The sequence below is a fragment of the Corvus moneduloides genome, chromosome 12, assembly GCF_009650955.1.
Source record: "Corvus moneduloides isolate bCorMon1 chromosome 12, bCorMon1.pri, whole genome shotgun sequence".
In the NCBI taxonomy this organism is placed as follows: Eukaryota; Metazoa; Chordata; class Aves; order Passeriformes; family Corvidae; genus Corvus; species Corvus moneduloides.
The window spans coordinates 1,023,516-1,050,022 of NC_045487.1; the positions used below are offsets into that span (position 1 = coordinate 1,023,516).

The following is a 26,507-nucleotide window of genomic DNA, read 5'->3' on the forward strand; positions in this document are numbered from 1 at the left end:
GACGACAGCTAAACACAGAGGGCAGGATTTCGGGAAAGCCCTTTGATTCCAGAAAGTGCCTTTCAATGAGTGCACGCTAATTACACCTGGCATGACACGGGCAAAAATCAAACCATAATCTGGGATACAGAAAAATAGAAATCTGCCTGTACATACTGTAGTAAATACAATTCCCTGTGACGGTGCATCTTTGGTCTGTTTTGATCAAGTACCTCATCCTACTTCTCCATCACCAGGTTCACGACCTGAGCCTGGTGGGAGAGCAGCTACGTGGGGCTGGGAGCACGAGGTATTTTGGAGAGTGCCAGAGAAACCCTTTTTCCCCCATGGAAAAGGGAAGAAGGAGCTGATCCTGCCCTCCAGAGGTGGGAGCACCTCACTTCCAGGATGGGGAATGGACCAAGCTGTTCCATGCCCTGGAGCCAAGGGGGCCAGGAAACAGCCAGACTACCCCAAAACACCCCATCCCCAGTGAGCCTGAGCTATTCTCAGTGAGGGAGATGTGGGCACCAGGTCCAGGGGGTGTTGGAGGGGGTTTGGCCACCCCAGGTAGAGACCGGCATGAGTCTGGAGGGGTGAAATGAGGTGGCAGCAGCGGGCCGGGGGTCCCTAATCGTCCTCCTCGCCGCCGCCGTAGAGCTCGGCCAGCTTGCGGAAGCGGCCGCCCCAGTCGTTGAGGTAGTCGTAGTCCTGGTCGCCGTCGGAGGCGGAGGAGTTGAGGGAGCTGAGCGAGGTGGCCTCCGAGCCGCTGCCCTCATAGTCAAACACCAGCAGTGAGTCGTAGGGGGGGGCCGTGGGGTCCGTGTCAGCCGCCTTCAGGTTCTGGGGGAACAGAGGGGTCAGTGCCTGCGGCCCCTGTGCTGGTGTGGCAGGGAGCTGTCACCCCCTGGCCCCCCTGGGCCAGGACTCACCTCGTCGATGAAGTTTCCGATCTCGTCGGGGTTGGCAGGGCGGGGCCGGTACTGAGGGGCCGCCATCAGCGGGGGGGCCACATCATTGCGGATCACCTCGGGCCGGGCATCCAGCCCCCGGTGCAGCTGGCTCAGGTCATAGTCCTGGGGGGACAGGAGGAGACAAGGCTCGAGGGACAGCCATGGGCACTGCCACCACCACTTGGTGGGCAGGGTCCAGCAGGCACAGCCATCCCACCTGGTCCTCCTCGCCACCACCCTCCTCGTCATAGTGGTAGACATTGTCCCTCATGTCATCCTCGGGTGGGAGCAGCGGCTCCTTCACCACCTTCCTCCTCCTTGCGAAGAGCAGCAGCAGCAGCAGGAGGACTGCAGGCACAGGGACAGGGCGTCAGGGCAGCAGGGAGAGGGTGACCCGCACTCCATCCCTCCCGTCCTTGTCCCCAGGTACTCACTGAGCAGTGCCAGGATGCCCCCCAGGATGCCCAGGATGGCGGGCACCCCCATGCCACCAGAGATGAACGCTCGCCGCTCGCAGTTCTTGGCTGGCCCCTCGCAGCTGCAGACCTGGGCTCGCACCGGCGTGATCTGCTCCTTGCCCTGCCCGTCCAGCAGCTTCAGGAAGATGCTGTACTCGCCCGGCTCCAGCTCCTTCTTCATGCTCAGCTTCACCAGGTCTTGGTGAACCACAGAATCATTTGGGTTGGAAAAGGTCTCCAAGATTATTGAGTCCAGCCATCCCCCAGCACTGCCAAGGCCACCACTGACCCATGTCCCCAAGTGCCACATTAACATAGCTCTTAAATCCCTCCAGGGATGGGGACTCCACCACTGCCCTGGGCAGCCTGTTCCAATGCCTGACCACACTTTCCATTAATGAATTTTCCCCAATATCCAACTGAATCTCTCCTGGCACAACTTGAGGTTTTTCCCCTTGTCCTGTCCCTTAGGAGCAGATCCTGGCTGCACCCTCCTGCCAGGGAGCTGTGGAGAGTGAGAAGGTCCCTCCTGAGCCTCCCCAGCTCCCTCAGCCACTCCTGGTGCTCCAGCCCCTTTTCCAGCTCTGGCTTGGGAACACCCTTGGCACTGGCACAGGACTTTGCCCCGTGGCAGGTCCCCAGCCTAGTGCCCACTGCAGGGCCCAGCAGCAGAGCAGGTGGCACCCACCTGGTGGAGTCACCCTGGCAGTCCAGTTGCTGCCGGAGCCGTGCATCAGCTCTGCCCTGAAGGGGAAGGTGTTGGGGGGCAGGTCCTTGTCGACGATGTTCAGCGTCTGCTCCTCGGGCTGCTGGTTGCAGATGTCGAAGCTGCGGGGCTCTGGCACAGGCCCGTTGTCGTTCACATCCTGGAGCAGGAGGAGCAGTGTCCCCGTGCCGGTGGCATCGTGTGGCGATCCTGTGGGACTGAGAGTCAGCGAGGCACCCAGGGAGGGGCCTGGACCCCACAGGGGGACATGGAAGTGGGCAGGGGGGCAGCAGCTGGACACCCTCACCATTGTCCACGGCCAGGATGATGGCCTTGTAGGTGCTGTTGATGACATGCGCTGCCTCCCGGTCCAGTGGCTGGGCTGCCGTGACGATGCCGTTCTCAGGGTCAATGGCCAACCACCCCGCGGGGTCACTGCCCATGCGATACCTGGGGGCAGCCAGGGGTCAACAGGGGGAGAGAAAGGGGCACATGGTGCAGCACAGCCCCTCAGACACCCTAGCAAAGGCCCTGCCACCATCACCCTCCACTCACGTGATTTTCTGGCTCTGGTCCTTGTCGGGGTCCTGGGCTGTGTAGGAGGTGACCTGGTATCCCACCGGTACATCCTCCATCACCTCCACCTGCTTGACTGGGGGTATGAAGATGGGGGCTTCATTCACATCCTTGACCAGCACCAGGACACTGGCCGTGGCAGGATTCAGGGCCACAGTGAAGGGGACCTCGTTCTCCACCGACACCACAAGCTTGTACCGGTTCTGGGTCTCATAATCCAGGCCCTGAGGATGGGAGAGAAACCGGGTAGTGCCAGAAGGGAGTCAGCTGGTGCTGAGGCAGCCATGTGGCAGCAGGACCCACCTTGGCAGTTTTCAGGAGCCCATCGTTGGTTTTGGGGTCAGTGGTGATCTCGAAGTCACCCTGCGGGTCCCCGCTCTGGATGCGGTAGACGGCATGCCAGGCCGGAGAGCCTGGCAGGTCCTGGTCCGTCACATGCAGCCGGGCCACCAGCACCCCCACCTCGTTCTCGTTCACTGACTCCTCATACTGTAAAATGGGACAGGGACGGTCACCTGTGTGGCCCCAGGCACCCCAGCTGGGGGCTCGTGCTACGATGCCCGGGAGGGCATCGGCTGGGGCTGGCTGGTACCATGGCAGGGTTGAAGACAGGAGGGTTGTCATTGACATCGGTGACTTCGATGATGGCGGTGGCGGTGTTGGTCAGGCCGGTGCCCTCCTGGTCCGCAGCCTGGATGATCAGCGTGTAGTTGGGAGTGGTCTGCAGGGCAAAATCACCCCAGTTAGGGCTGGGGTGGGGACTGGGGTGTTCCCCTCCTCCAGGCATCGCCTGCCTGCTCATCCACCCTTCTTTAGCCTTGCTCTTCCCTGCTGGCACAGAGGTAGCTGATGTCCCAGCTGCCCACCCGAGGGGCTGGCACTGCACCCACTCCAGGGCTCAGCAAGGCTGGGGGTCCCTGGAGTGTCCCCAGCACAGCTCCTGGTGGGCTTAAGGCTGCAGACACACCTACAGGCAGGGACAGTGACCCAGGGATGGCACGTCCCAAAACCAGATGGACACCAGGGCTCCAGCATCCCTTTTACCCCATGGCACATCCCACTGTGGAGTTGCCACAGGTTCCCCTGGGCCATGGCAAGGTGCCCACCTCCCGGTCCAGTCCTGTGCCAATGATACTGATGATGCCCTTCTCGGCGTTGATGGTGAACATCTGCTGTGGACCCTTGGGCTCCTCGCTGAGGATGGAGTAGCCGATGATGCCGTTGTTCACGTTGATCCCATCATCTGCATCCGTGGCGTTCACGGTCATCACGGACGTGCCTGGACACGAGGACAAGCCAGGGAGATTTTATCATGGGACAGAATCCACTGGACACCCTGGCACTGCTCCTGCTCAGGCTCTGTGTGGTCCTGGCTCAGAGTCCCCCACGTACCTGGCTTTGCATTCTCCTCAATGTAGCCAACAAAGACTTGCTGGGTGAAGACGGGCCGGTTGTCGTTCTGGTCAGTGACGGTGATGATGATCTCCATGGGATCCTCCACGGGCTGCCCGTTGGCTGACACGGCGTGGGAGTAGAGCTGCAAGGGCACAGTCAGTGTGTGTGCAGCCCCCCAGGACCACCCCTGTCCCACCACAGACCCCCCCTCACTCACCAAATATTTATCCTTCTGCTCCCGGTCCAGGGGTTTCGTCACCTCCAGCCACCCTGTCTCCCGCTCGATGATGAAGACACCCACGGGGATGGTGTCCGCTCCCTGCCCCGTGATGCTGTAGAAAACCTTCATCTCCTTGTCCTTGTTGGATTTGATCTGGCAGCGAGGCAGGAAGAAAGGGGTGGAGACATGTCCCAGCAGTCTGGGGACACCCCGGACCCTGCCTGGTCCCTGTGGGGACACGTACCTGCACCAGCTTCTTGGGGAAGGGCCCCCGCTCATTCTCGGGGCAGTTGATGGGGGGGATGACCCAGTCCCTCTTCTGCCGCCGGAGGCCATGTCCATGCTCCGGGAAAATCAGCATGTCGGGTACTGTGTCCTGTTGGGACAGTGGCTCTGCTCAGTGCCAGCCCCTTGCTGAGCTCTCTGCACCAGGGACAGGGGCTGCTGTGACCCCAGGGAGTGGGTCTGTCCTTTACCTGCTGCATCCGCTCGTGGTGTCGGTGCTGGTGCCACCGCCGGCGCAGGATCACCTTGGCCGAATGCTTCTTGCCCACAGCGTCCCAGGTGTGCACAGTGAAGGTGATCTCCCCCCGCTGGAGCTGCAGGGGCCGGGTGGCAGAGACGACACCATCCCTGCTCACCTTGAAGCGCGTGTCGTCGGAGAGGAAGGCGGCATGGTGCGACTCACCACAGTCCACAAAGCTCACTGGGGATAAGGGACTGAGTGGCAGGAGGTTCTGGGGACATGGGCACACGCAGCACAGCCACATCCCAGCAGCATGGGGTGTGGGGTCACAGCAGTGGTGGGGATGCTCCACACACAGTGACACATGCCCTGCCAGGATTCCACCGGGGCACAACACACGGTGCATCCCTGCCCTGGCTTTGGTCCAGGATGGGACATGGCAGGACCTGGTGTGCCACGGGATCCCTGCCGGACAGTGACAATGTGGCACTTGGCACAGCACATCCCTGTCCCCAGCACCATGTATGGTATGGCACCGGGCACAGCACATCCCCACATGGGTGTATCCCTGTGGCACAGTGTGTCCCCAAGCGTGGCGTGTCACCACCACTGTGCTTCTCCAGCTGCTTTTCCAATAAAAGCAAGGGCAGCAGTCACTCACCTACACTGGCACCCAGTGTCCTGGCAGCCAGAACCCCCGGGACCCCCAACCCCAGGGAGAGCGGCCAGGCGGGGTCCCGGTGTCACTAGCTGGGGTCCCGGCTGGGCGCGGCAGAGCCACGAGGCAGCGGTCAGCCGGCATCACATGAGCGGGGCCGTGCGGCCACAGCTCCCGAACAAACGCCCTTTGTCTGCGACAGAGCTGTTGGAGCCAGCGGCACCGAGGCTCCGGAGCCAGCACTGCCACCATCGCCCCGGCGTGACCCGCGCCTCGGCAAGGGGCCGTGCGGGGCCGTGCGGGGCCGGGCACGGCCGCACGGAACGGGGCCCGCGGGGTTCCGTCAGCCCGCGAGCAGCCCAGGAATCCGGGCTGGCTGTGGGTGGAGGGCGAGCGATCGCTGCCCCCCTGCCCACCACGGTGCCCCCGACTCGGCCCAGGAGGAGCCACCGGCGCGATGCCAGCCCCGCTCAGCCCCACGGCGGGACCCCCGGCCAGGGCTGGGGAGCCGGTGGGGCCGGCTGGGCAGGAACGTGCCGGGGCAGGCGGGAAGCAGAGGCGGCCGCGGGCGCGGAGCTCGGCCCTGGCTCGGGGCCCCGTGGGAGCAGCGAGGGGCAGCACGAAGCCCCCAGCCCCACACTGAGTGCAATGAGTGCTCGGTGCTCAGCCCGCACGGGGTTCAATGAGGGTGCTCAGAGCCCGCTCCCCCTTTCCTGCTCTCCCCCCTTCCAACTCCCCCCCTTCCCACCTGGCCATGCACAACCTGTTTTTCCAGCTTGGCTGAAGGAGGGCTGTCCCCAGCCTTCCTCTCCCCGGGGCTGGGAGCTGGGGGGGTGGAGGGGGGGCCCTCTCTTGGGAATGATGGGGGTGGGAGAAAAGGAGAGCTCAGGGAGTCCCACAGGGGGTGCCCCCCACTTCCAGTCCCCCCCACCACCACCTATAGGGCACTGGGACAACCAGACTCTGGTACGACCAGGCTGCCAAAGAGGGTGTGGGGCTGAGACCCCACACAGGGGAACAGGGCAGCCCCCAAAGCCACCTCATGTCGTGTGAGGTCTCAATGGGGCTGGGCACAGGCAGAGCAGGGTGTCACCATCCCTGCAGTGCCACCACCCCACGTGTTGCACACGGGCAGCAGCGTCAGGGCGGGGGGCTCACCCCAGGGTGAAGGTGCTGCAGGGTGACACATCCCACTGACGTCACCCGAGTTTCGCTGTGACTTCAGACTCTCAAGGTTTCTCCACCCAGAGCTGACAGGGACTGTCCCAGCCCCCACCACGTCCCCACTACCCCAGAGCCCCCCGACCCACAGAGCAGAGCCCTGGTGACGCCGCAGCCCCCGCGCAGGTGTTGCTGTTCACCACCCTGGCGCCGCGCAGGGCCTGTCTGGGCCTGCTGGAGGGAAAACACCGCGCTCAACTCACCAAGCTAATTACAGGCCGGCTCGTCAGCCTGGCCGTGAGCTTTGGGGTGCTCTGTGGCCCAGCATGGCCTGGCACCCACCAGACTCAGCCACCCCATGGCTGGCATTGCTGTGGCACAGCTCTGAATCACTGGGTGCCACACAGGCCTCAAGGGCAGATGGCCCCTTCCTTCCTCCCACGCCCTGACTGTGCCCAGAACCCAAAACTGAAAGTGCTGGTGCCAGGACAGAGGATTTTCCGCAGGTCCCGGTGCTGCAGGGAAGTCACAGGCCTGGCCGTCACCCTGGTATCAGGCCCAGCCCTCATGGACATTGGCTTCTGCACGTTAACGATCAACCAGAAGGCAAACAAACACAATTCCTGGGGTATGACGTAGGGTCCAATTCCTGGCTCTCCCAGGTGAAGCCGTTACGGAGCTGAGGATGTTTGGGAGCCCCTGCTGCAGCACTGGGTGCTCAGTACCCCTCAGCTCTGTCCCCACTCAGCCACCCTGGCACACACACCACAGTGCCAGCACCACTCTCAGCCATGAACTGGTGCAGATGGTAATGGCCACTGTGCAGCCCCAGAGCCCTCAGAGTGCTTTTTGGGGACCGCAGAGTGGCAGCAGGTGCCCAGCATACAGATCCCCAGTGCCCCCTTGTCACACCAGAACAGGGCTTTGGTGCCAGCATAGTGGGACACTATGTCCCCAAAAGCCTAGGAGCCCATCGTGGTGCCTTGTCCCCATTCCAAGAGCTGCCCTGGGGGCCTACACTGAGGGTCCAAAGGAGGGCTCACCCTGGTGAACCCTGGGTGCCAGGTGAGGCTTGGGGCAGGGCAGGCGCCTGCGCACCCCACACCCCAACCTGCCGGCCCCAACAGGTCTGCGGCGCCTGAGTCAGCGCCGCCCGCGCTGGCGCACCCCGGGGAGCGGCTCCCGCTGCCCCCGCGCCACGATGCCCTCCCACCAGGAGGGCCAGGACCACTGGTGCCCTCGCTGGGACCACCAGGGCCCTCAGCGTGGCCCCACCGCTGCATGTGGACGCACCACCACGGCTCTGTCCCCTGTGCCACCTGCCACCACAGTAAGCCTGTCCCCAACACCATGGCACTGTCCCCACCGCGATGGTACCACCCCGATGGTACCACCCCAATGGCACCATCCCCACTGCCACAGCCCTGTCCCCACGGCCACGCTGGCATCACTCGGGCACGGAGGCACGGCTTCATGTCCCCCTTTGCCCACCCTTGTCCCACAACCCCCCTGTACCCACAGTCCCGTCCCCGCAGCCACCCTATTCTCCACACCCGCTTGTCTCCGTGTCCTTACCTCGTCCCAGTGCCCGTCCTGCCGCCACGCTGTCCCGCGGCACCGTCAGAGCGAAGGTCTCGGCGGTGAAGCCGGGCTGGCACGACGCTGCCCGCTGGCACAGCCGCTGCCCGCTCTGCCCGGAGAGAGACGTTAGCACCGGGCAGGGTCCCGAGCAGGGTCCCGCTGCCCCGGGCAGGGTCCTGCCGTCCCATTCCGTGGCTCACCTGGAGCAGGAACAAGAGGAGGCAGAGCGGAACCGAGCAGCCCGCCCGCCGCCCCATGGCCGGTGCCGGTGCCGGTGCCGGTTGGTGCCGGAGGGATCGGGAGCTGCCGCCGCGGAGTCGCAGGTGCGTCCGGTCCCCTCCCGATCCCGCCCCGCAGGTGTCGACCCCGCCGGGAACCGCCCCGTCCCGCCCCGACAGGAGGCGGTCCCGCCCCGCCCGTACCCGGGACCCCGGTACTCCCGGTACCCCCTACGCCCGGTATCCCGGTACCCCCCACGGTACTGCTGGGGTACTTCTCCCGCGGTCCCTGCTACCGTGGTACCCCCGTTACCGTTTCAGCCCCCGGTACCCCCCGCCCACCACCAGCCCCCAGTACCCCCAACATCCCTGGTGCTTTGCCCGTCCCGCGTACCCCCGGCTCCCCGTGCCCCTGATATTCCCAGCTGCAGCCACAGAGCCCCCGGGCTTTCCTTGCCTCTCCCGTCCAGGGCTGTGGGAGCAGTGGGTGTTGGTGGGTGACAGGAGCCAGGAGTACCCCAGGGTGTCCCCATGCCACAGCCCCACAGGTCCCGGCTCTGCAGTGGGGGCAAACATCGTACCCAGGGACCCCCCGGGCAGGAAGGGCCCCTCAGGATGCTGCAGGCCCTGGCTTCCCCCATACCCCTCTGTCCCAAAGCACTGCATAGCTGGGGGTGACCCCATGGAAAGGGACCCCCAGGGATCCCCAGTGCCACCAGCTGCCCCCATCCCACACCTGTCAGGAGCTGATCCTGGAGCCAGTGGGAGACCCACAGAGCTCGGGGTCCTGCCAGGGCCAGAGGCTGCTGTGCCCACCCATGCTAGCACCCATGGTCATCTCAGGGGGTTGGGGTGGCAGCCTGGGGGCTGCAGGGCTCCGGCTGCCCAGGCCAGGAGGGATTTAGCACCAGGAATGCCCAATGCCACCAGTGTCACCCCATGGAGGAGAGATTGGAGGTCAGTGCCCTGCCCATGCCCATCAGCACCCCTTTTGGACAAAGACACCCTGGGGGAGGCACGGGCACTACCCCTGCATGGGTGACACTGCAGCTGTGCTATAGGTTCCACACTGGGGTGGACAAGGGGGGACAGGGCTGGGGAGGGGTCACTGCAGGGCTGCGCGCAGCACTGACCTCCAGGGCACAAAGTGACACACAGCCTGGAGCGTCTAAAAAAACCAAATCCTTTATTAAAACTGACCCAGCTCCCATCCCCTCATCCGCAGCATCACACGCCGTCATTCCATACCTTAAAAAATAGATAATAACCACAAAATCGCAGGCGAGGAGGTGAGGGGGCTGCGCTGGGGTGGGGGGGCATGGCGGGGGGAACCCCTAAGGCACAAAAGCAGCAATAAGGCGGGGGCAGCGGGCCAGGGGTCCCTAATCGTCCTCCTCGCCGCCGCCGTAGAGCTCGGCCAGCTTGCGGAAGCGGCCGCCCCAGTCGTTGAGGTAGTCGTAGTCCTGGTCGCCGTCGGAGGCGGAGGAGTTGAGGGAGCTGAGCGAGGTGGCCTCCGAGCCGCTGCCCTCGTAGTCAAACACCAGCAGTGAGTCGTAGGGGGGGGCCGTGGGGTCCGTGTCAGCCGCCTTCAGGTTCTGGGGGAACAGAGGGGTCAGTGCCTGCGGCCCCTGTGCTGTCACCCCCTAGGCTCTTCAGGTCAGGCTCACCTCCTCGATGAAGGTGCCGATGTCATCAGGGTTGGCGGGGCGGGGCCGGTACTGGGGGGCTGGCAGGAGGGTAGGGGCCACATCATTGCGGATCACCTCGGGCCGGGCATCCAGCCCCCGGTGCAGCTGCCGCAGGTCATAATTCTGGGGACACACACATGGAGAGGGGCAGAGTCAGGTTGTCCACGCTGTCCACCAACCCCCTCACCCCCACACCCACCTGGTCCTCCTCGCCGCCACCCTCCTCCCCGTAGTAGAAGATGTTGTCCCTTGTGTCATCCTCGGGCAGCAGCAGCGGCTCCTTTGTCACCTTCCTCCTCCTCACGAAGAGCAGCAGCAGCAGCAGGATGACTGCGGGGAAGAGTGCCATCAGCGGGGACGTGTCCCCCACTGTGCCCAGGGCAGGGGTGTCCCCAGAGCCCCAGGACCCCCAGGATCCCCACTCACGCAGCAGGGCCAGCAGCGCGCCCAGGGTGGCGAGAACAAAGGGCAGGGCAGTGACAGGCTGGGGTCTCTGGGGACAGCCCTGTGCCAGCCCCTCGCAGGCGCACACCCGTGCGGTGACAATGGTCACTTGGGCTCTGCCCGGCTGGTCCAGCAGCCGCAGGTACACGCTGTAGGTGTCCGGCTCCAGCGGTGCCACCAGCTGCAGTGTCACTGTGTCACCTGTGGGAGATGGGGGGCTCATGGAGGAAGCACCAGGAATGCAGCCACGGCACAGCTGCCTCTGCCAAGAACCCCCCACATTATCTTCAGCCCCACTGCAATACCTGTGTCCCCCACCTCCACAGCCCAGCTGTCCCCTGAGCCGTGGGTGAGCTCAGCACGGAAGGGGCCGGTGTTGGGGGGCAGGTCCCGGTCGGTGACGGTGAGGAGCTGGGGCTGGGGGCTGCGCTGGCAGACAGTGACGTCCCGTGGCTCAGCCTCAGGGCCATTGTCGTTCACGTCGAGCAGGGTGAGGAGCAGCGTGCCCGTGCCCGTGGCTGGCGGTGAGCCTGGTGGGGACAATTTTGGAGGGAGGACCCCAAACCCAGGACTCTCATGGGGACATAGGTGACTGAGCAGGCATGGGGACACGGGGTGCCTCAAAACCAAGACGTTCCCAGGGACAGAGACTCTCTGGACAACAGTGGGTACAGTGAGGAGTGATGCTGGAGGGGGAAGTCCCAAACCCAGGACCCTCACGGGGCAGGGGTGGGGCTGGGCAGTCCCTGCACTGCTCCATGCTGGAGCTGGGATGTGTTTCCTGGTGATGGCAGCACGTGCCCCTCACGCGGGAGGGGGAACAAGGGCTCTTTCATGTCCCTCACCATCGTCCACAGCCAGCAGCACGGCCATGTAGGTGCTGTTCTTGACGAACGGGGACTCGCGGTCCAGGTGGTCCCGCGCGGTCACCAGGCCATTCTCAGGGTGCACAGCCAGCCAGCCCGCCGGGTCGTGCCCCACCAGGTACCTGGGGGGCACAGGGGAGCTGGTGCTGCGGCAAGGGGCAGCAGAGACCCCCCCAAACCTCCACTCCAACCCTGTCCCTGCTCACTTGATCCTCTGGCCCTGCGCCTTGTCAGGGTCCTGGGCCGTGCAGGCGGTGAGGGTCTGCCCCGGGGGTACATCCTCTGACACCGTGGCCAGCTGCACCGGCGGCATGAACACCGGGGCCTCATTGACATCCTCCACAGTGACTGTCACCGTAGCAGTGGCCATCGGCAGCTTCACGACAAAGGGGACCTCATTGGCCACTGCCACGTGGAGCACGAACTGCTGCTTGGCCTCGTAGTCCAGACCCTGGGAGAGGGGAAGACGTGGGCAGTGAGAGGAGGACAGGCAGGACCCCACTGTGGGTAGCGATGGGGCGACACGGGGGTGACACAGACCTTGGCGGTGCGGAGGATGCCCTCATTGGTGGCAGGGTCGGTGGTGATGGCAAAGGCACCCCCGTCGTTGCCGCGCAGGATGGAGTAGACAGCTCGCCACGCCGGCGTGCCGGGCTCATCCAGGTCGGTGACAGCCAGCCGGGCCACCTCCCGCCCAGCCACGTTCTCTGGCACAGCCGCCTCGTACTGCGGGTCAGGGGCACCATCAGCACGACAGCCCAGCGGGCACCAGGGAGGGTCACACCCAGCAGGGAGGCCCACGTTACCGTTTTGGGGTCAAACTCGGGGGCATTGTCATTGACATCAGCGATCTCAATGATGGCCAGCGCCGTGGTGGTCAGCCCCTCACCGTCCAGGTCAGCTGCCTGCACGGTCAGTGTGTACTCTCGCACACGCTGTGGTGGACAGACAGACAGACACCTTGTCAGCCCCTACTTGGGGCTGGGACCCCTGCCCCACGGTGCTGCGGAGCCCACCTCCCGGTCAAGGCCACTGGCAATCATGCTGAGGGTGCCAGTGGCCCGGTTGACGGTGAACATTTGGGGATGGGGCTCCCGTGGCTCCTGGCTGAGGATGGAGTAGGCAATGACACCATTGTAGGTCTCCACCGCATCATCCGCATCTGTGGCTGTCACCTGCATGATGGAGGTGCCTGGGGATGTGGATGTCTGGGTAAGTGGGCTGCTGGGGGGGACGGTGCCGGGGCTGTGCCCAAGGAACATGGCAGGTGGGATGCAGAGCTTCCCAGGGGTCCTACCTGGCAGGGCTCCCTCTGGCACAGAGCCCCTGAACACCTCCTGCGTGAACTGGGGCTTGTTGTCATTCTGGTCTGTCACTGTCACAATGATCTCCATCGGCTCCTCCACTGGCTTCCCATTCTCAGACACAGCGTGGGAGAAGAGCTGCGGGGTGGGGTGTGAGTGGGGGGCCTGGCAGAGCACCCCAACACCTCCCCAGTGTCCCCTGGCAAGGACCTACGTGGTATTTGTCGATGTGCTCACGGTCCAGCGGCTGCGTCACCTTCATCCAGCCTGACTCCTTCTCAATGGTGAAGATGCCCTCGGGGGGGGCATCCGCTCCCTGCCCTGTAATGCTGTAGAAGATCTTGGTGTCTCTGTCCCGGTTGGATTTGATCTGGGAGGACACACAGACCAAGGAAACGGGTCAGTATCCCCCACCCCATCATACCCTGCCCCGATGCAGTGGGGATGCACCGCCAGCACCCACCTCCATGCCCAGACCCCCCACCCTCATACCTGAACCAGCTTTTTGGGGAAGGGGCCCCTCTCATTTTCAGGGACCTTGATGGGGGGGATCACCCAGTCCCTCTTCTGCCTCCTGAGAGCAGCGCGAGCCCTGGGCAGCTCCTGTGGGATGGGGGTGAGTGAGGGCACAGCCGGCCGGGGGAGCGAGGGGGGGGGATATGCGGGGCAGCGTTACCTGGGGGGAGTGCCTGCTCTCTGCGGGAATTGGGGCAGGGTCTGGCTGGCCAGCGGCATCCCGGGAGGAACCAGGACCTCGGGGGGGTATGGCGAGCGCCCTGCTCACCCCCGGTAGCCGCACGGGGCCCCCATCATCCCGCACCCCGACATCGGGCTCCTCCGTCCTGTACGGCCCCGCGCAGCCTCCGGAGCTCCCTGCGAGGGTGAGGGGTCAGGGGGATGGGGGGAACCTCTCCCCCGACACCCTCGAGCCGCAACCACCAGCTCCAGGACCCCGCAATCCCCCAGAGCCCCGAGGCGGAGTGGGGCAGGGGACGGTAGAAGAGGGGTAGCGAACACCAGGAGCGGGGCAGGGAACACCGGGCGCCGTACAGGAGCGCAGTGGAAGTTTCGGTGGAAGTTTCGGCTTTGTTTCACACATGATGGGAAATTCCTGGGCGGGCAGAGCCCGGCCCCAGCCCCCTCCCGGTGTGTCACCCCCCTCGGGGCTCCCAACCCCCCGTGGCCAGAACACTGGGCACTGAATCTCCCTCCCCCGCCTCCCACGCTGCATCCCTCGTGCTGGACACAGCCCTGGCTCCGCGCCCCCCCGGGGAAAGGATTAGGGGATTAGCGGAGCTGAGCCAGCTCCGGGCGGCCGAGCGGGCCAGGGCGGGACGCGGAGCGGGGCTGGGGGGGCTGCGGAAGGCGTGGAATGGGGCAGGGAGAGCTGTGCCCCACGGCTGCTCCACGCTTGAGGGAGCGAGCCCAGGGGTGACGGTGGGGCCAGGCGGGGAGCAGCAACCGTGCCCCGAGGGCAGTACCGGGGCCCCTCCCAGTCGCGATGGCCGCGATAAGGGACATTAATGGGGCTGGAGGAGCATCAGTCACCCTGGCAAGCGGGACACGAGGAGCCCGGGGAAGCCCCCAACCCATGTCATGGTGGACCCCCAGCCCCGCTCCCCAGCTGTGGCACGGGTTGCTGTTCCCACCGGAGGAGCGGGCGGCACAGGGGGTACCCCACCACGTCCTCGGGGGTCACTGCTGGGTGCCAAGGCGGAGCCACACGGTCGGTGCCGGGGCCGTGTGCTGCCCACGGAGGGGGGTCGCAGTGGCATGGCCAGACCCCAGCCTGTGCCCACAGCAGGGGCCTGGCAGCGCCCAGCTCCAGTCATGGCAGGCTCAACTGATGGAAACGGGATGTGAAAAGGGATGTGGTGTCCAAAGCAGGCGGAGGTCGAGGCCCCTCTCTGGCACTTACCGCCAAGGAGAGCTTTTAGTGCTCCCGCGGCCATTAGACGAGCGCTGGCTCCGGCCGCCTTGCCGGGCAGCCCCAATCTCCCGGGAGCCGCTGAGCGAAGAGGGCAACGGGCCCGGGCCAAGCGCCGGCACCGGGCCAAGAGCTGGCAGCAGCAAGACCCTGCCCAGCCTCGGGCCAGACGGACCCCGCACCCCACGGCCGGAGAAGGGTGGCCCTGGGGCACCCAGCCCCATTGCCAGCCCGGCGCCGGCCACCCACCCTGCGGGGACCCAGCCCTGCTCGCAGCGGGCGCCGCATGGCTGGGCCAAAGGCACTGGCATCAGCCGCCACCAGCCGGCCCCACGGGGCACCGCCAGCCCCATGGCCATGCCCCACAGCCCGGGGGGGGGGGCACAGCCCTACAACAAGACCCACAGCCCGGGGCGGAGGCACAGCCCGACACCCCAGGAGCCCAACCAGCCCCGCGGCGCATCCCCACACTCGGGTACCCCCGCCAGCCCCACAGCCGGGGCACTGCCAGGTCTTCCCGAAAAGCAACGGCCCCACCACCGGGGGCAAAGCGATCCCGATCCCGGCAGTGAGGGGGGCCCTGCCGCCCCCTCCAGTGCCCGAAGCCCCGATCCCGGCCCCGATCGCGGCCCCAGCCCGTCCCCGAGATGTTCCTGGGGTCCCGGTGCCGCCGCGCCCCGACGGTGCGAGTTACCTAGTGCGGGGAGCGGCCCGCGGCGCAGCCCCGGGAGGACGCACGGCGGGGCCGCGGAGGGGGCGGCTGCCGGCAGGAGCGGGGAGAGGAGGAGGAGGATGAAGATGGAGAGCGGGCAGAGCCCGGAGCGCGGCCCCCGCATGGCCCGTCCGTTGCTGCCGCCGCCGCTCCGGTCGCCGCCCGCCGCGTCCCGCCCCGTCCCGCCCCGCGCCGCTACGCCCCAGGTGAGGCGGCGGCCGCGCAGGTACCGCCCCGCCCCGGAGAGCGGCCCCAGCACGCCCCAGGCACCCCCCGGCAATGCCCTGGACCCCTCCATTACCTCCGGGACCCTCCTACCGGGGGTTTACCCCCTATAACGGCCCCGGCAATCCCCGTTGCACCGCGGTACCCCTCTGGAAACCTCCGGCAACCCCCGATACAACATGGCACCCCCCGATACCACCCGGGCACCCCGGGTATTCCCCTGGAAACCCACCGGCAATCCCCAGTACCCCATGTTACCTCCCAGGCACCCACCCGTCAAGATCCACGCACAGCCCGATACCCCTCGGGCACCGCCCAGTACTGGAACCTTCAACACCCGCCGGGCACACCCGGCACCCCTCTGAAATCCTCCCGTCAATCCGCAATTCCTCCCGGGAACCCTGGGGCACCTCCTGGTAACCTCTTGCAACCCCCTGGCAACCGTCGGCAATCCGCGATACCTCCCGTTGACCCCCGGTCACCCCCAGTTGCCCGTCGGGCACCTCCCCGGTATGCAGCCATCGGTATCGCCTTGGAACCCCCTGGCACTCCCCGGTATGGCCCGGCACTGCTCGGGCACCCCCGCTCTCTCAGTACCGCCGCCCGGTGCCCGAGCCCCCCCGCCGCTGCCCCCCGGCCCCTCAGCGTAGCCCGGTGGACACGCCTAGGCATCCCGGGATCTCCGGGCACCTCCGGAGTCCTCCCACGCATCCCTCCCGGTGTCCCCATGAACCCTGGCCCCTCCCACCATCGCCCCGCAGGAACAGCCCCCTTCCCCATTCCTCCGTGCCACCCCCGGCTGCCTCCTCCCCCTCTGCCGCCTATGGGTGCCCTGGAACTCTCGGGGGGCCTGTGTGTGCCCCCCAGCCCCACTGGAGTGGGGGTTCCCACGGCCACCGAGGGACAGTGCCCCGGGGGGTTCCTGCGCTCTGTCGTCCCCCCCAGCCTGGAGCAGCATCCCGTGTGCTGGGTCCCCACATACGGCCCCTCCCGGCCCCCCCGGGGCTGGCAGCGCTGGAAAGCCGGTACTGCTTTCCAGGCCAAGGTCACTGACGCAACAGGGAAGGTTCCCAGCCGCCATCTGGGGGAGCAGCCAGTGCAGCCGCAGCCATGGCACCCTGCACCTTCACCGTCCTCCTTCTCCTGCTGGTGGGACCATCGCAGTGGGGCCGGGGGTGTTGCATGGCCACCCCCCAGAGGTTCTGGGCAGAGCCGTGTCCCTCCATGGCCCTGCAGCCCCGCCCTCCATCCCCCAGGACATGCTGATTTTCCCGGAGCATGGACATGGCCTCCAGCGGCAGAAGAGGGACTGGGTCATCCCCCCCATCAACTGCCCCGAGAATGAGCGGGGGCCCTTCCCCAAGAAGCTGGTGCAGGTACGTGTCCCCACAGGGACCAGGCAGGGTCCGGGGTGTCCCCAGACTGCTGGGACATGTCTCAACCCCTTTCTTCCTGCCTCGCTGCCAGATCAAATCCACCAAGGACAAGGAGATGAAGGTTTTCTACAGCATCACGGGGCAGGGAGCGGACACCATCCCCGTGGGTGTCTTCATCATCGGGCGGGAGACAGGGTGGCTGGAGGTGACAAAACCCCTGGACCGGGAGCAGAAGGATAAATATGTGGTGAGTGAGGGGGGGTCTGTGGTGGGACAGGGGTGGTCCTGGGGGGCTGCACACACACTGACTGTGCCCTTGCAGCTCTACTCCCACGCCGTGTCAGCCAACGGGCAGCCCGTGGAGGATCCCATGGAGATCATCATCACCGTCACTGACCAGAACGACAACCGGCCCGTCTTCACCCAGACAGTTTACCACGGTTCTGTGCTGGAGGGAGCTGAGCCAGGTGGGACCACTGCCACCACCTGCCAGGCAGCACTAGAGTGTGTGTGACAGGACACTCAGTAGCCACCTGCTCCAGGCACATCGGTGTTGCGGGTGCTGGCCACCGACGCGGACGACGCTGTGAACTCCAACAATGGCGTTGTGAGCTACTCCATCCTGAGCCAGGTGCCGGAGCAGCCCCAGCCTGGGATGTTCACCATCGACAGCAGCTCTGGGCTAGTCTCCGTGGCCATGCTGGGGCTGGTGGCAGAGGTGAGCCCTAGACTCAGCCCCCACCGAGCTCATCCCCCACTTGTGGGTGACGCAGCCTCTTGCCACAGGCGGTCCCTGAATACACACTGGAGATCCAGGCTGCTGACCTGGGGGGAGTCGGGCTGCAAGCCACCACCACTGCCCGCATCACGGTGCAGGTAAGACACTGAGCCCCCCGGTGCCCTGGCAGTGCAGAAGGGCAGGGCGAGGCTGTGGTGAAGCCAGTGCTGGCTCCTGACAGCCCCACATGCCCGGCTGCCGCAGCACAGACACGCTCCAGGTGCTTTCCATGGTGGGAGGCGAGACTGGGATGGCAGCTGTGCTGTGGCTCCTCCTGGACCGGTGCCCCACCTTCCCACTGGGCTCTGGGCCACCAGCCTCAGGGCCACGGCACTGCCGGAGTCTGGGTGCCGGCAGGGCTCCTGGGCACAGCTCCCAGCGGGAAGCCGCCCGTGCCGGCTCGGCCCAGCCGGGGAGGAGCACCCGGTTCTGCGGGAGCCCTGTGCCAGAATAGCGGCATCCAGCCGCGCCAGCTCCACGGGGAGAGGCCCTGGCGCCAGGAAGGGAGGCCGGGGCCGGGGATGGCGTTTTGTGCAGTGCCACCGGCCACAGGTCCCTGGCCGAGCGGGACAAAGGCCAGCCAGGTAAGCTCACCAGGGTGCCTCTGCGGCACCCCCGTGTCAGCCAGTGCGGGTGTCAGGCTGGCAGTGGGAGCTGCTCCTGCTCCAGGGAGGCTGCCTGGTCCTGCTGGCTGCTGGGACGCAGTCCCAAGTCATGCTCCCACCCCAGCGTGGGAGCTCCAGGAGAAGAAGGGACCTGGCTGCCCCCAGCAGTGCTGACCTTGACACCTGACATCTCTGGAGAGCTGGGCAGGGTCAATGTCCGCCTGCACGTGACACCGTGGGCAGGCATGGGGCTGCTGGGATGGGGTTGCTCCCTCATCGGGTCCAGGCTGGCTGCTGCCGCCGTGCTGAGGCCCACCAGGACAGGCAGGCGAGCAGGGAGCGTGGTGCTGTGGTAAGCACAGAGCCCTGCATCCTGGTGGGAACCAGCTGGCACGCACGCACGGTGGCTGTGGTGCCTGGGGCTGAGCACCATAGCACGGGAACGACGTGGGTTCCCACATCCCAGCTCTGGGAAAGAGCGAGGTGCGGGGGCTTGGCTGCAGCACAGTCAAGGTGGAGGCAGATGGTGCTGCTAGGACAGGTCCCAGCCCTGCTTCCCTCTCTGCCACAGGCTGACGGCATGTCTGAGGTGGGAAACGGCACCCTGACCACCCATGTGCTGAACACGGCCACGGGGCTGCCAGCAGCCGGCCTTGTCATCCGCCTGGCCCAGCTGCAGGAGCCAGGGCCTCAGTGGACGGAGCTGGCACAGAGGTAGGACAGCTGGTGGCACTGGAATGGGGCAGGGACGCTGCTGCCAGCACTCTGTGAGCTTGGCAAAAGGCTCCTGGCACAACTGGCTGCCCAGCCTGGGGTTTGCTGGTGGCAGGGCTGTTGCTTGGGGGTATGGCCAGGGCAGGTTCTGGGGGTAGGGCAGGGCTGGCTTGGTCTGGTTTCAGGCACACGGACGCGGACGGGCGCTGCCAGCCCCTCCTGGCACCAGGACAGGCCAAGGCCGGCACCTACAAGCTGCACTTTGAGACAGCTGAGTACTGGCAGGGGCTGGGACACACCAGCTTCTACCCCTTCGTGGAGGTATGTGTTGGGGAGATGGGGACAGCTGACACAGCAAGTCTGGGGGCTGGGGCCAGGCTCAAGGGGCTGCACTCCCCAGGGCCCCACTATGGGAAGGGGATTCCCATCGCTGTCTCCTCGCTCTCCCTCAGGTCGTCTTCATCATCACTGACCCAGCACAGAAGCTCCATGTCCCACTGCTGATCAGCCCCTACTCCTACACAACGTACAGGGGCAGTTAGAGGGGCACAGCCTTCCCCTGGGGACACAGGAATGATGCCACCGACACTATTAAAAGCTCCAAACAGCAACGCTTGTCTTAAAAAATTGCCTTCCGCTTGTGCGAGGACAGAGGGAGCCCCAGGGGCGGCCTGGTGGGGTGGGTGGGATGCCTGGAGCCCTCCAGCTGTGCTGTGGTCCCCCTTGGGAGGAGAGGTTCCTAAAGATGCTCACTGGGGCCTGTGTAATGGCATGGAGCAGGAACAGGGCACAGCCCCACTTCCAGTGTGCCAGTGGGACCCTCAGTGCTGCCGGCATCAGGTGGGCACCGCAACGAGTCCAGCAGGGCCCTGCCCCAGCTCCTGCCCTGGGACGGGGAAGGACAGTGGCTGGAAACCCAGGTTGTCCAAGGGGATACCAAGGGCTATCAGCTTTGCCTCGAAGGTCTGCAGCATGTCGTTGTGTGCCTGTGAGGGAAAGATCCCTGTCAGCCCCTCTGTCAGCAGAGGAGGGCTCCCTGCACCCCCAGTCCCATTTCCAACCCCCAAGCCACGGCCATGGAATCACAGAATCATTTGGGTTGGAAACGCCTCTAAGATCATCGAGTCCAACTGTTCCCCCAGCAGTGCCAAGGCCAGCATTAACCCACATCCCCAAGTGCCACATCCACACAGCTCTTAAACCCCTCCGGGATTTCTCCCCGCCCTTACCTTGCAGACTCGGGCCAGCTGGAGCTGCAGGTCCTGGATGGTGGCATTCTTGGAATTGAGCACATCCTGCAAGGGGAGATTGGGATGAGGCCGCGCTGCCCAGCCCTGGGGACACGATGGCCTGCCGCGGGCGGGTGTGGCGTGGCAGAGCACACGGAGGAGCTGCAGCTCGAGCAGAGCGGCCGGCAGCACGGCCTGGCAGGTGGCCACCACCCTGCCCCCTCCGAGTGGCACTGCCAGGGACAGCCAGCCCCGGGCAGGGACAGGGAGCTCCCGGATGAACACCACAGCCATCCCGGTCTGCCCCGCTGCCGGGGAGTGCTGGCAGCACCTGCTCCAGCAGCACCGCCCTGCCGCCGCGGCACCGCGGGAATTACAGGGAGCCAGGCTCCCCGAGGCAGCTGAGAGGAGGAATTCAGGGACCCCAGCAGCTGCAGGAGAGCCCGACGCCAGTGACGCCATCTCAGGAATGTGTTTTCCTTCCACCTGCTGGGAGGTGACACATCCGCTGCCTGTCCCATAGGCCTGGTATGCATCCCAGAGCATCCCAGAGCTTCCCTGACACCCCCTGCAGCAGGGATCTGTGTGGGGACAAGCAGGAGGGCACCGGGCGGTGGAGCCCTCGTTCCCTGTGTCTGTGCCCAACCCGCAGCAAGCACTGCTCCCTGGCTCCAGCTGCGGAAGGCTGCAGGAATGTGGGTCTCCAGGCTCTCTGCAGAGGTATTTTTAGCACGGCAGACACTGCAGAGCCCCAGGATCCTGTCTGCACTGTCCCCATCGCCAGGCGAAGCTCACCAGGTGCGACCCCACCTGCACAGAGCCCCTGGGTGCCACTGGACCCACTGGCAGCCGGCTGTGTGGCAGCACAGGGTGCTGGCAGTGCCATGGAGCCTGCGGCCATGCTCCTCAAAACAGGCCCCACCTGAGGGACAGATCAGTGCCAAACTCCGACACCCACACGCTCCACTCTCGAGGCAGAGCCGAGTGCCCCGCGGCACCGCACGTGGCCCTGAGAGTGCCAGGAACGAGTGACGTGCCACCTACAGCCATGCAGGATGGGGACTGGTGCATTCAGGGGCAGCAGGCACCCCACAGTGGGCTCTGCCCCCCAAATCCAGCCCTCGCCGGGCCCCAGTACCTCCAGCTTGTGCGAGACCAAGGAGAGAGCGCTGGGGCTGAGGTTGGAGGCTGCGAAGACCTCGCTGAGCTCCACCTCCTTCTGCTCCAGGAGGCTGAGGAGTCCATGCAACTTCCGCTCCAGAAGCAGGTTCTTGAACCCCGTTTTTTGCTGCACCTCGTTAATGGCTCTGGTGAACTTCTGGTAGAGCTCGTCTCGCTCCGCCTGGACCTGCTCCGGGAGACAGCGCAGTGTCACACCACCCTCAGGACCCCAGGGGACACGGGGGCCTGCACGAGGCTGACTGGGGTCTGCGTAATGGTGTGGAGTACAAACAGAGCAGAAAACTGGTCCAGCAGCTCAGCCCAGCCATTCCCCACGGCACCTGCAGCCCACAGGGAAGGCAGGTGCTGCGGCACAGCTTCCCTCCCTCCCTTCTTCCCTCCCTCTCTCCCTTCCCTCCATGGCGCAGCACCTGCACTTCTCCCTCCTCCTCCTCCTCCCCTCCAGGCATGGAATGCCCCAACGGGCTCTCAGCAGCACTGATTCAGACCCCAGCGAGGGCCCCCTGGCACACGGGGGTCACTCCTCTCATCCCCACAGCTGGCAGCAGTCCCTGGCTCACAGCTAGTTAATAAGTGTCCTAATTAGGACACAGTCTCTCCTCCAAAGCCTATTTCTGAACGCTCCGAATCTGGCGCTGTCTTAATGATGGATTGTTAATGAGGCCTCGGATCAATGTTCATATTCCTGGGGATTTCTACGAATTGCAAATAAGCTCTCTCCTGCCTCAACAGATTTATCTGGGTTAGTGGGGGGGAGAACTTGCTCTGCAGGGCTCTTCCCAAGCCACCCCAGAACAAGGAGAGGGAGCGACCCTGTAACACTGGCAGAAGGAGGGGCCCATGGCAATCCCCCCTCAGCTCTGCCCCACGCAGCCCCGGCAGCCCAGGGGCCCCGCTGGAGCGTGCATGATTGCTTAGCAAAGGACAAGGCCAGACCTGTCTGCTGACCGTGGGAGAGGCTGGAGCTGGGAGCTGCTTTGCTGGGAGCAGCAGTTATCACCCGACTCTGGATTAGCTTTGGAAAGCCCTGGGCTAAGCACGGGCTCTGCTAAGTCCCACGCCCTGTCCTCTGCAGAGGGTTTGGAGAAGGTTTGGAGAGGGAATGGGATGCCCAGCCCTGCCTGCAGGTCTCACCTTACTGAACCGCTGCTCCAGCACCTCATGTTCCCACTGAAGGTCCTTCAGTTCCTTCTGGGTGATTTTCAGATGGGCTTTGGAGTTCTGTGAATGGGAAGGGAAAGTTAAAGAGTGCAGTATTGTCTGGGAAATGCTGGGGATATGTTCTAGGAAGGGAGGAGAGTGAGCAGCAGAGAGAAAACCAGGCAGCACCCACACCAACCCCCCTGCAGTAGGGTGGTCTCCTTTCCAGTCTCTGTGGATCCCCATGTGAGGTCCCACAAACACACAGTAAGCAGAACAGGACTTGCTTTGCCCAGCAATCACAGCACACCAAGTGGCAGAGGTCAGTGTTTTCCCTCCAGGAACGAGCCCATGAAAGGACAGGGCTGGCCACTCACCATCAGGGCCTCCTTGTCCCTGTGATAGTGAACCAACTTCTTTTGCAGCTCAGCCACCAGCTCCTGGGTCTCCTGCAGCGGCCCTGTCAGCTCCTTGTTCTGGAGCAGCACTTCTGCCTTCTCCTTTTCCAAGACAGTCTCCTTCTTCTTCAGGTCTTCCACCTGCTCCTGTTCTTGAGAACACAAGTGCTGGCTCCTGGGAGCTGCCCAACCCCTCCGAGTCCCCCACACCCTCAGGACACCCTCCCCACTCATGTGCCGGTGTACAGGACACCAGCAGCACCCACACCGACACCTGGGAACTGCCAGATCCAGCAGACACCCTGGCAGGAGCAGTCCCTGGGTGGAGGGGTGACAGGGACAGGCAGTACCTTCAGGAGGTTGATGAGTGTCAGGTTTTTGGCGGTGATATCGTTGTAGTAGTTCTTGATGGCACCAAAAGCCCCCTCATGGTTCCCCATCAGCTCGCTGATCTGGGTGTTCTTCCTCTCCTCCAGCTCATGGAGCTCCGTCTTCCTCCGAAGGTCCATCTCATCCCGCAGCGCCTGCATCTTTCTGGTGTACTTGGCCTCCATCTCTGGGGGGAAAATGGTCAGAGCTGGGGAAAAACTGGCTGAAACAGGGGAGGAAAAGCAACCAGAATGGGCAGAGGAGAAAAACCAGCCAGAACTGATGGAAAACTGACCAAAACTGTGTGGTGTGTGGGGATCAGCTGGAACTGGGAGGGAAAAACTGGGGAGCCAGAACTGGAGGGCAAACTAGACAGATCCAGGGAGGAAAACCAGCTGGAATTTGTGGGGAAAACTGGCCAGAACCTCGGGAGGGGACATCAGCCAGAACTGAGGTGGGAAACTGACCAGAACTGGGAAGGGAAAAATGCCCAGAACTGGGAAGGGAAAAATGCCCAGAACACGGGGGAACCTGCTGCCATCTGCTCGAGGTGCTGCTCGGGAGCCAGGAGCAGCTCTCCCTGTCATGCTCCCATGGGATCTGCCTCATGCCCTGACCTTTGGTCTGCATCTCGAAGTTGCTGCGTAGCCGGGCCATCTCCTCCTCATGTTTCTGTGCGGAAGAAACTCCGTGTTGGAGGAAACAACCAAATCCCAAGCCAGCCCATCCCCAGGGATTCCCTACTGCTCTTTGGGAAAGGATTCTGATCCCATGTTGATGCAAAGAGTGGTTTGGAGGTTCTCCAGCTGCTCTCACAGCTCCCCACTGTGGGAGAGGGGTCACCCAGGAATCCCCATTCCTGTACCAGAAATCCCATCCCACCCCACAGAGAGAGTGAGGGAGGCAAGATCCCAGTCCCGCTCCCACCCTGGGGATGGGGCACTTCACAGGTGGCTCCAGGCCAGACAGGGACATACCAGGCAAAGGTTTGTAATGGCTGCCTCATTGGCCAACTCCTGCTCCTTCAGCTTTATGTTCAAGGAGCGCTTCTCTTTCCACAACTCCTGCTCCTGGTCCCAGTGATCCTTCTGGGCCCGCCTCAGGGACAGGACACCCTCTGCCTTCAGCTCCGTCAGGTTCTCCTGCTGCTCGTGCAACAGGTGCTTCACCTTCTGCTTGTACACCTAAGGACAGGCCAGAGACCGGGTGAGGGGCTCAGCAGGAGACACCCAGAACTGGGATGCTGGTGAGACATTCCTGGATCACATCCTGCCCAGCTCTTCCTCCTCCTCTTCCCTTCCTCTCCTTCTCAGAGCTGCCCAAGGCTCACCTGGAGCCCTCCAGCCCCACCTTGATCTCCACTTGGTGCCGCTCCTCCGCCTCCTCCATCTCCCGGTCCCGGTTCTGCAGCTCTGCTTTCTTCTCCTCCAGCTCCCGGCGGGTGATTTCCCAGTAGCTCTGAATCCTGTTACACTCCAGCTGGAAAGAGTTCCGCTCCTGCCGCTCCCGGTCCAGCTCCTCCCGGAGACGCACCGTGTGCTCCAGCAGCTGCGAAGCCAAGAGGAAGAGACAAGTAACGGAGGAGGGAGGCCTTGGACAGGTGCCTTTGGACACTCCATGTGCCAGACCCGGCAGGACATGGTGGTTGTCACTGATGTGGAGCTGAGGAGGTCCCTGACTGAACCCAGCAGCTTCTGGAAAAGGAGTCACAAAGCCTCATCTGACTGCCCACAGGATGGGGTTCTGGCTCGCAGTGTCCAGTAACACCACGCTCAGGTGCTCAAGATACTTCTGGTTCATTGAATTTTTTGGGTTGGAAAAGCCTCTAAGAGCAAGTTTAACTGTTCCTCCAGCACTGCCAGTGCTACCCCTAACTCACGTCCCCATGACTCTCAAATCCCTCCAGGGATGGGGACTACATCACTGCCCTGGGCAGCCTGGGCCAGGGCTGGACAACCCTTTCCAGGAAAAAATTTTCCCAATATCCAACTTGAACCTTCCCTGGCACAACTTGAGGGCATTTCCTCTCCTCCTGTCCCTGTTCCCTGGGAGCAGAGCCTGAGCCCCCCCGGCTGCCCCCTCCTGTCAGGGACTTGTGCAGAGCCACAAGGTCCCCCCTGAGCCTCCTTTGCTCCAGGCTGAGCCCCTTTCCCAGCTCCTTCAGCCACTCCTTGTGCTCCGGACCCTTCTCCAGCTTCATTCCTTTCTCTGGACATGCTCCAGCCCCTCAGTGCCTTTCCTGTCATGAGGGGCCCTAGGATTCCAGATGTGGCCTCAGCAGTGCCCAGAACACAAGGCTGGAGAGCAGAGGGTGAGATGAGGAGGCTGCTCCTTCCAGGAACAGCAAGAACCCCCCTCCCCGGCCCCAGACAGGCGTCAGTGACACAAACCCCGGCTGCTCGTCCCTGTCACCCTCTGCACCTGTTGTCCCCAGAGCTGGGGCCAGGCGCCTCGCAAGGGTCCCCGTAGCTGTTCTTTCATGAGCAGCAGTTCTTTCCTCCCCAGGGGGTGGCCTGCGGGACCTCTCACCTGCTCCCTGCTCATGTTCTCCGGGGCCGAGGCATCCACCACCGCAGGGCCTTTGCCCCCTTTCCCTTTCGCTTTCTTTTTGGGTGCCTGCGGACAGAAAGCCAAGCACAAGAGGTGAACGGGTGAGGCGGAGACTGTGCTGCTCAGGGCCCCCGTGCCGGCCCCGGAGCATCCCGGCTCTCACGGCAGGGACGGGGCAACAGCGGCGACACGGAGCCGGGGGCCCCGGGAGAAGCCTGGAAGCGGCTCATGCGCTGCCACTGACTCAGCTCCGTGGTGAACCCCTGGGCACAAAACACCTGTACCCAAAACAACGCCTCAGACGCATCACCGCAGTGCTGGGAACGGCGCCGAGGGGCTCTGTACCCTCCCCGGGAGCAGACCGGGACAGGACGGGGCTCGCAGACATCGGGGCGCGGGGCTCCACCGCCCTCCCCTGCCCGCACACCCCGGCTGCAGGGGACCCTTCAGCAGCCGCCCCGGTTCTCCCCCGGCCCCGGTTCTCCTCCCGATCCCGGCCCGGGGCCGCTCTCACCATGGCGGCGGCCGGCGGCACCACCGTCTCCGGGCAACGGCCGGGCAGATCCCGCGAGAGGATGGTGAAATCTCGCGAGAGGGGCGCTGCGGGAAGACACGCCCCTAGCAACGCC

General features: G+C 64.5%; 4 protein-coding genes across 5 annotated transcripts; 1 reads left to right on the plus strand and 3 right to left on the minus strand.

Annotated features, from left to right (window-relative positions):
* Window positions 1–9: 9 nt before the first annotated feature.
* CDH1 (cadherin 1) lies at window positions 10–8,505 on the minus strand. The gene is made up of 16 exons (XM_032121789.1): window positions 8,354–8,505; window positions 8,148–8,262; window positions 4,764–4,993; window positions 4,532–4,663; window positions 4,285–4,440; window positions 4,065–4,209; window positions 3,779–3,951; window positions 3,265–3,393; window positions 2,976–3,161; window positions 2,652–2,896; window positions 2,404–2,546; window positions 2,079–2,306; window positions 1,367–1,588; window positions 1,150–1,280; window positions 912–1,055; window positions 10–822 (listed from the first exon to the last, which is right to left on the minus strand). Exons 1-16 carry the CDS (start codon window positions 8,408–8,410, stop codon window positions 610–612), a joined length of 2,649 nt encoding a protein of 882 aa, XP_031977680.1. The 5' UTR covers window positions 8,411–8,505; the 3' UTR covers window positions 10–609.
* Window positions 8,506–9,537: 1,032 nt separating this feature from the next.
* Window positions 9,538–15,999, minus strand: CDH3 (cadherin 3). Its single transcript, XM_032122152.1, has 15 exons — window positions 15,295–15,999; window positions 13,350–13,546; window positions 13,166–13,276; window positions 12,888–13,043; window positions 12,667–12,811; window positions 12,386–12,561; window positions 12,176–12,304; window positions 11,910–12,095; window positions 11,576–11,820; window positions 11,349–11,491; window positions 10,809–11,033; window positions 10,486–10,704; window positions 10,259–10,389; window positions 10,039–10,182; window positions 9,538–9,966 (listed from the first exon to the last, which is right to left on the minus strand). The coding sequence occupies exons 1-15, from the start codon at window positions 15,608–15,610 to the stop codon at window positions 9,754–9,756; spliced, it is 2,736 nt and encodes a 911-aa protein (XP_031978043.1). The 5' UTR covers window positions 15,611–15,999; the 3' UTR covers window positions 9,538–9,753.
* Window positions 16,000–16,420: 421 nt separating this feature from the next.
* On the plus strand, window positions 16,421–19,621 carry LOC116450102 (5-hydroxyisourate hydrolase-like). Of its 2 annotated transcripts, XM_032122158.1 has the most exons (9): window positions 16,421–16,686; window positions 16,794–16,913; window positions 17,005–17,160; window positions 17,236–17,380; window positions 17,456–17,631; window positions 17,700–17,789; window positions 18,868–19,010; window positions 19,196–19,331; window positions 19,463–19,621. In XM_032122158.1, exons 1-9 carry the CDS (start codon window positions 16,648–16,650, stop codon window positions 19,550–19,552), a joined length of 1,095 nt encoding a protein of 364 aa, XP_031978049.1. In that variant the 5' UTR covers window positions 16,421–16,647; the 3' UTR covers window positions 19,553–19,621. The 2 variants fall into 2 exon arrangements, with proteins under 2 accessions (XP_031978049.1, XP_031978050.1); XM_032122159.1 differs by lacking the exons at window positions 16,421–16,686; window positions 16,794–16,913; window positions 17,005–17,160; ... (1 more) ...; window positions 17,456–17,631; window positions 17,700–17,789 and adding an exon at window positions 17,796–18,275.
* Window positions 19,602–26,494, minus strand: GAS8 (growth arrest specific 8). The gene is made up of 11 exons (XM_032122154.1): window positions 26,393–26,494; window positions 25,858–25,944; window positions 24,679–24,876; window positions 24,306–24,512; window positions 23,946–24,000; window positions 23,310–23,515; window positions 22,939–23,106; window positions 22,556–22,642; window positions 21,378–21,587; window positions 20,240–20,305; window positions 19,602–19,996 (listed from the first exon to the last, which is right to left on the minus strand). The coding sequence occupies exons 1-11, from the start codon at window positions 26,393–26,395 to the stop codon at window positions 19,847–19,849; spliced, it is 1,437 nt and encodes a 478-aa protein (XP_031978045.1). The 5' UTR covers window positions 26,396–26,494; the 3' UTR covers window positions 19,602–19,846.
* Between the last annotated feature and the right edge of the window lie 13 nt (window positions 26,495–26,507).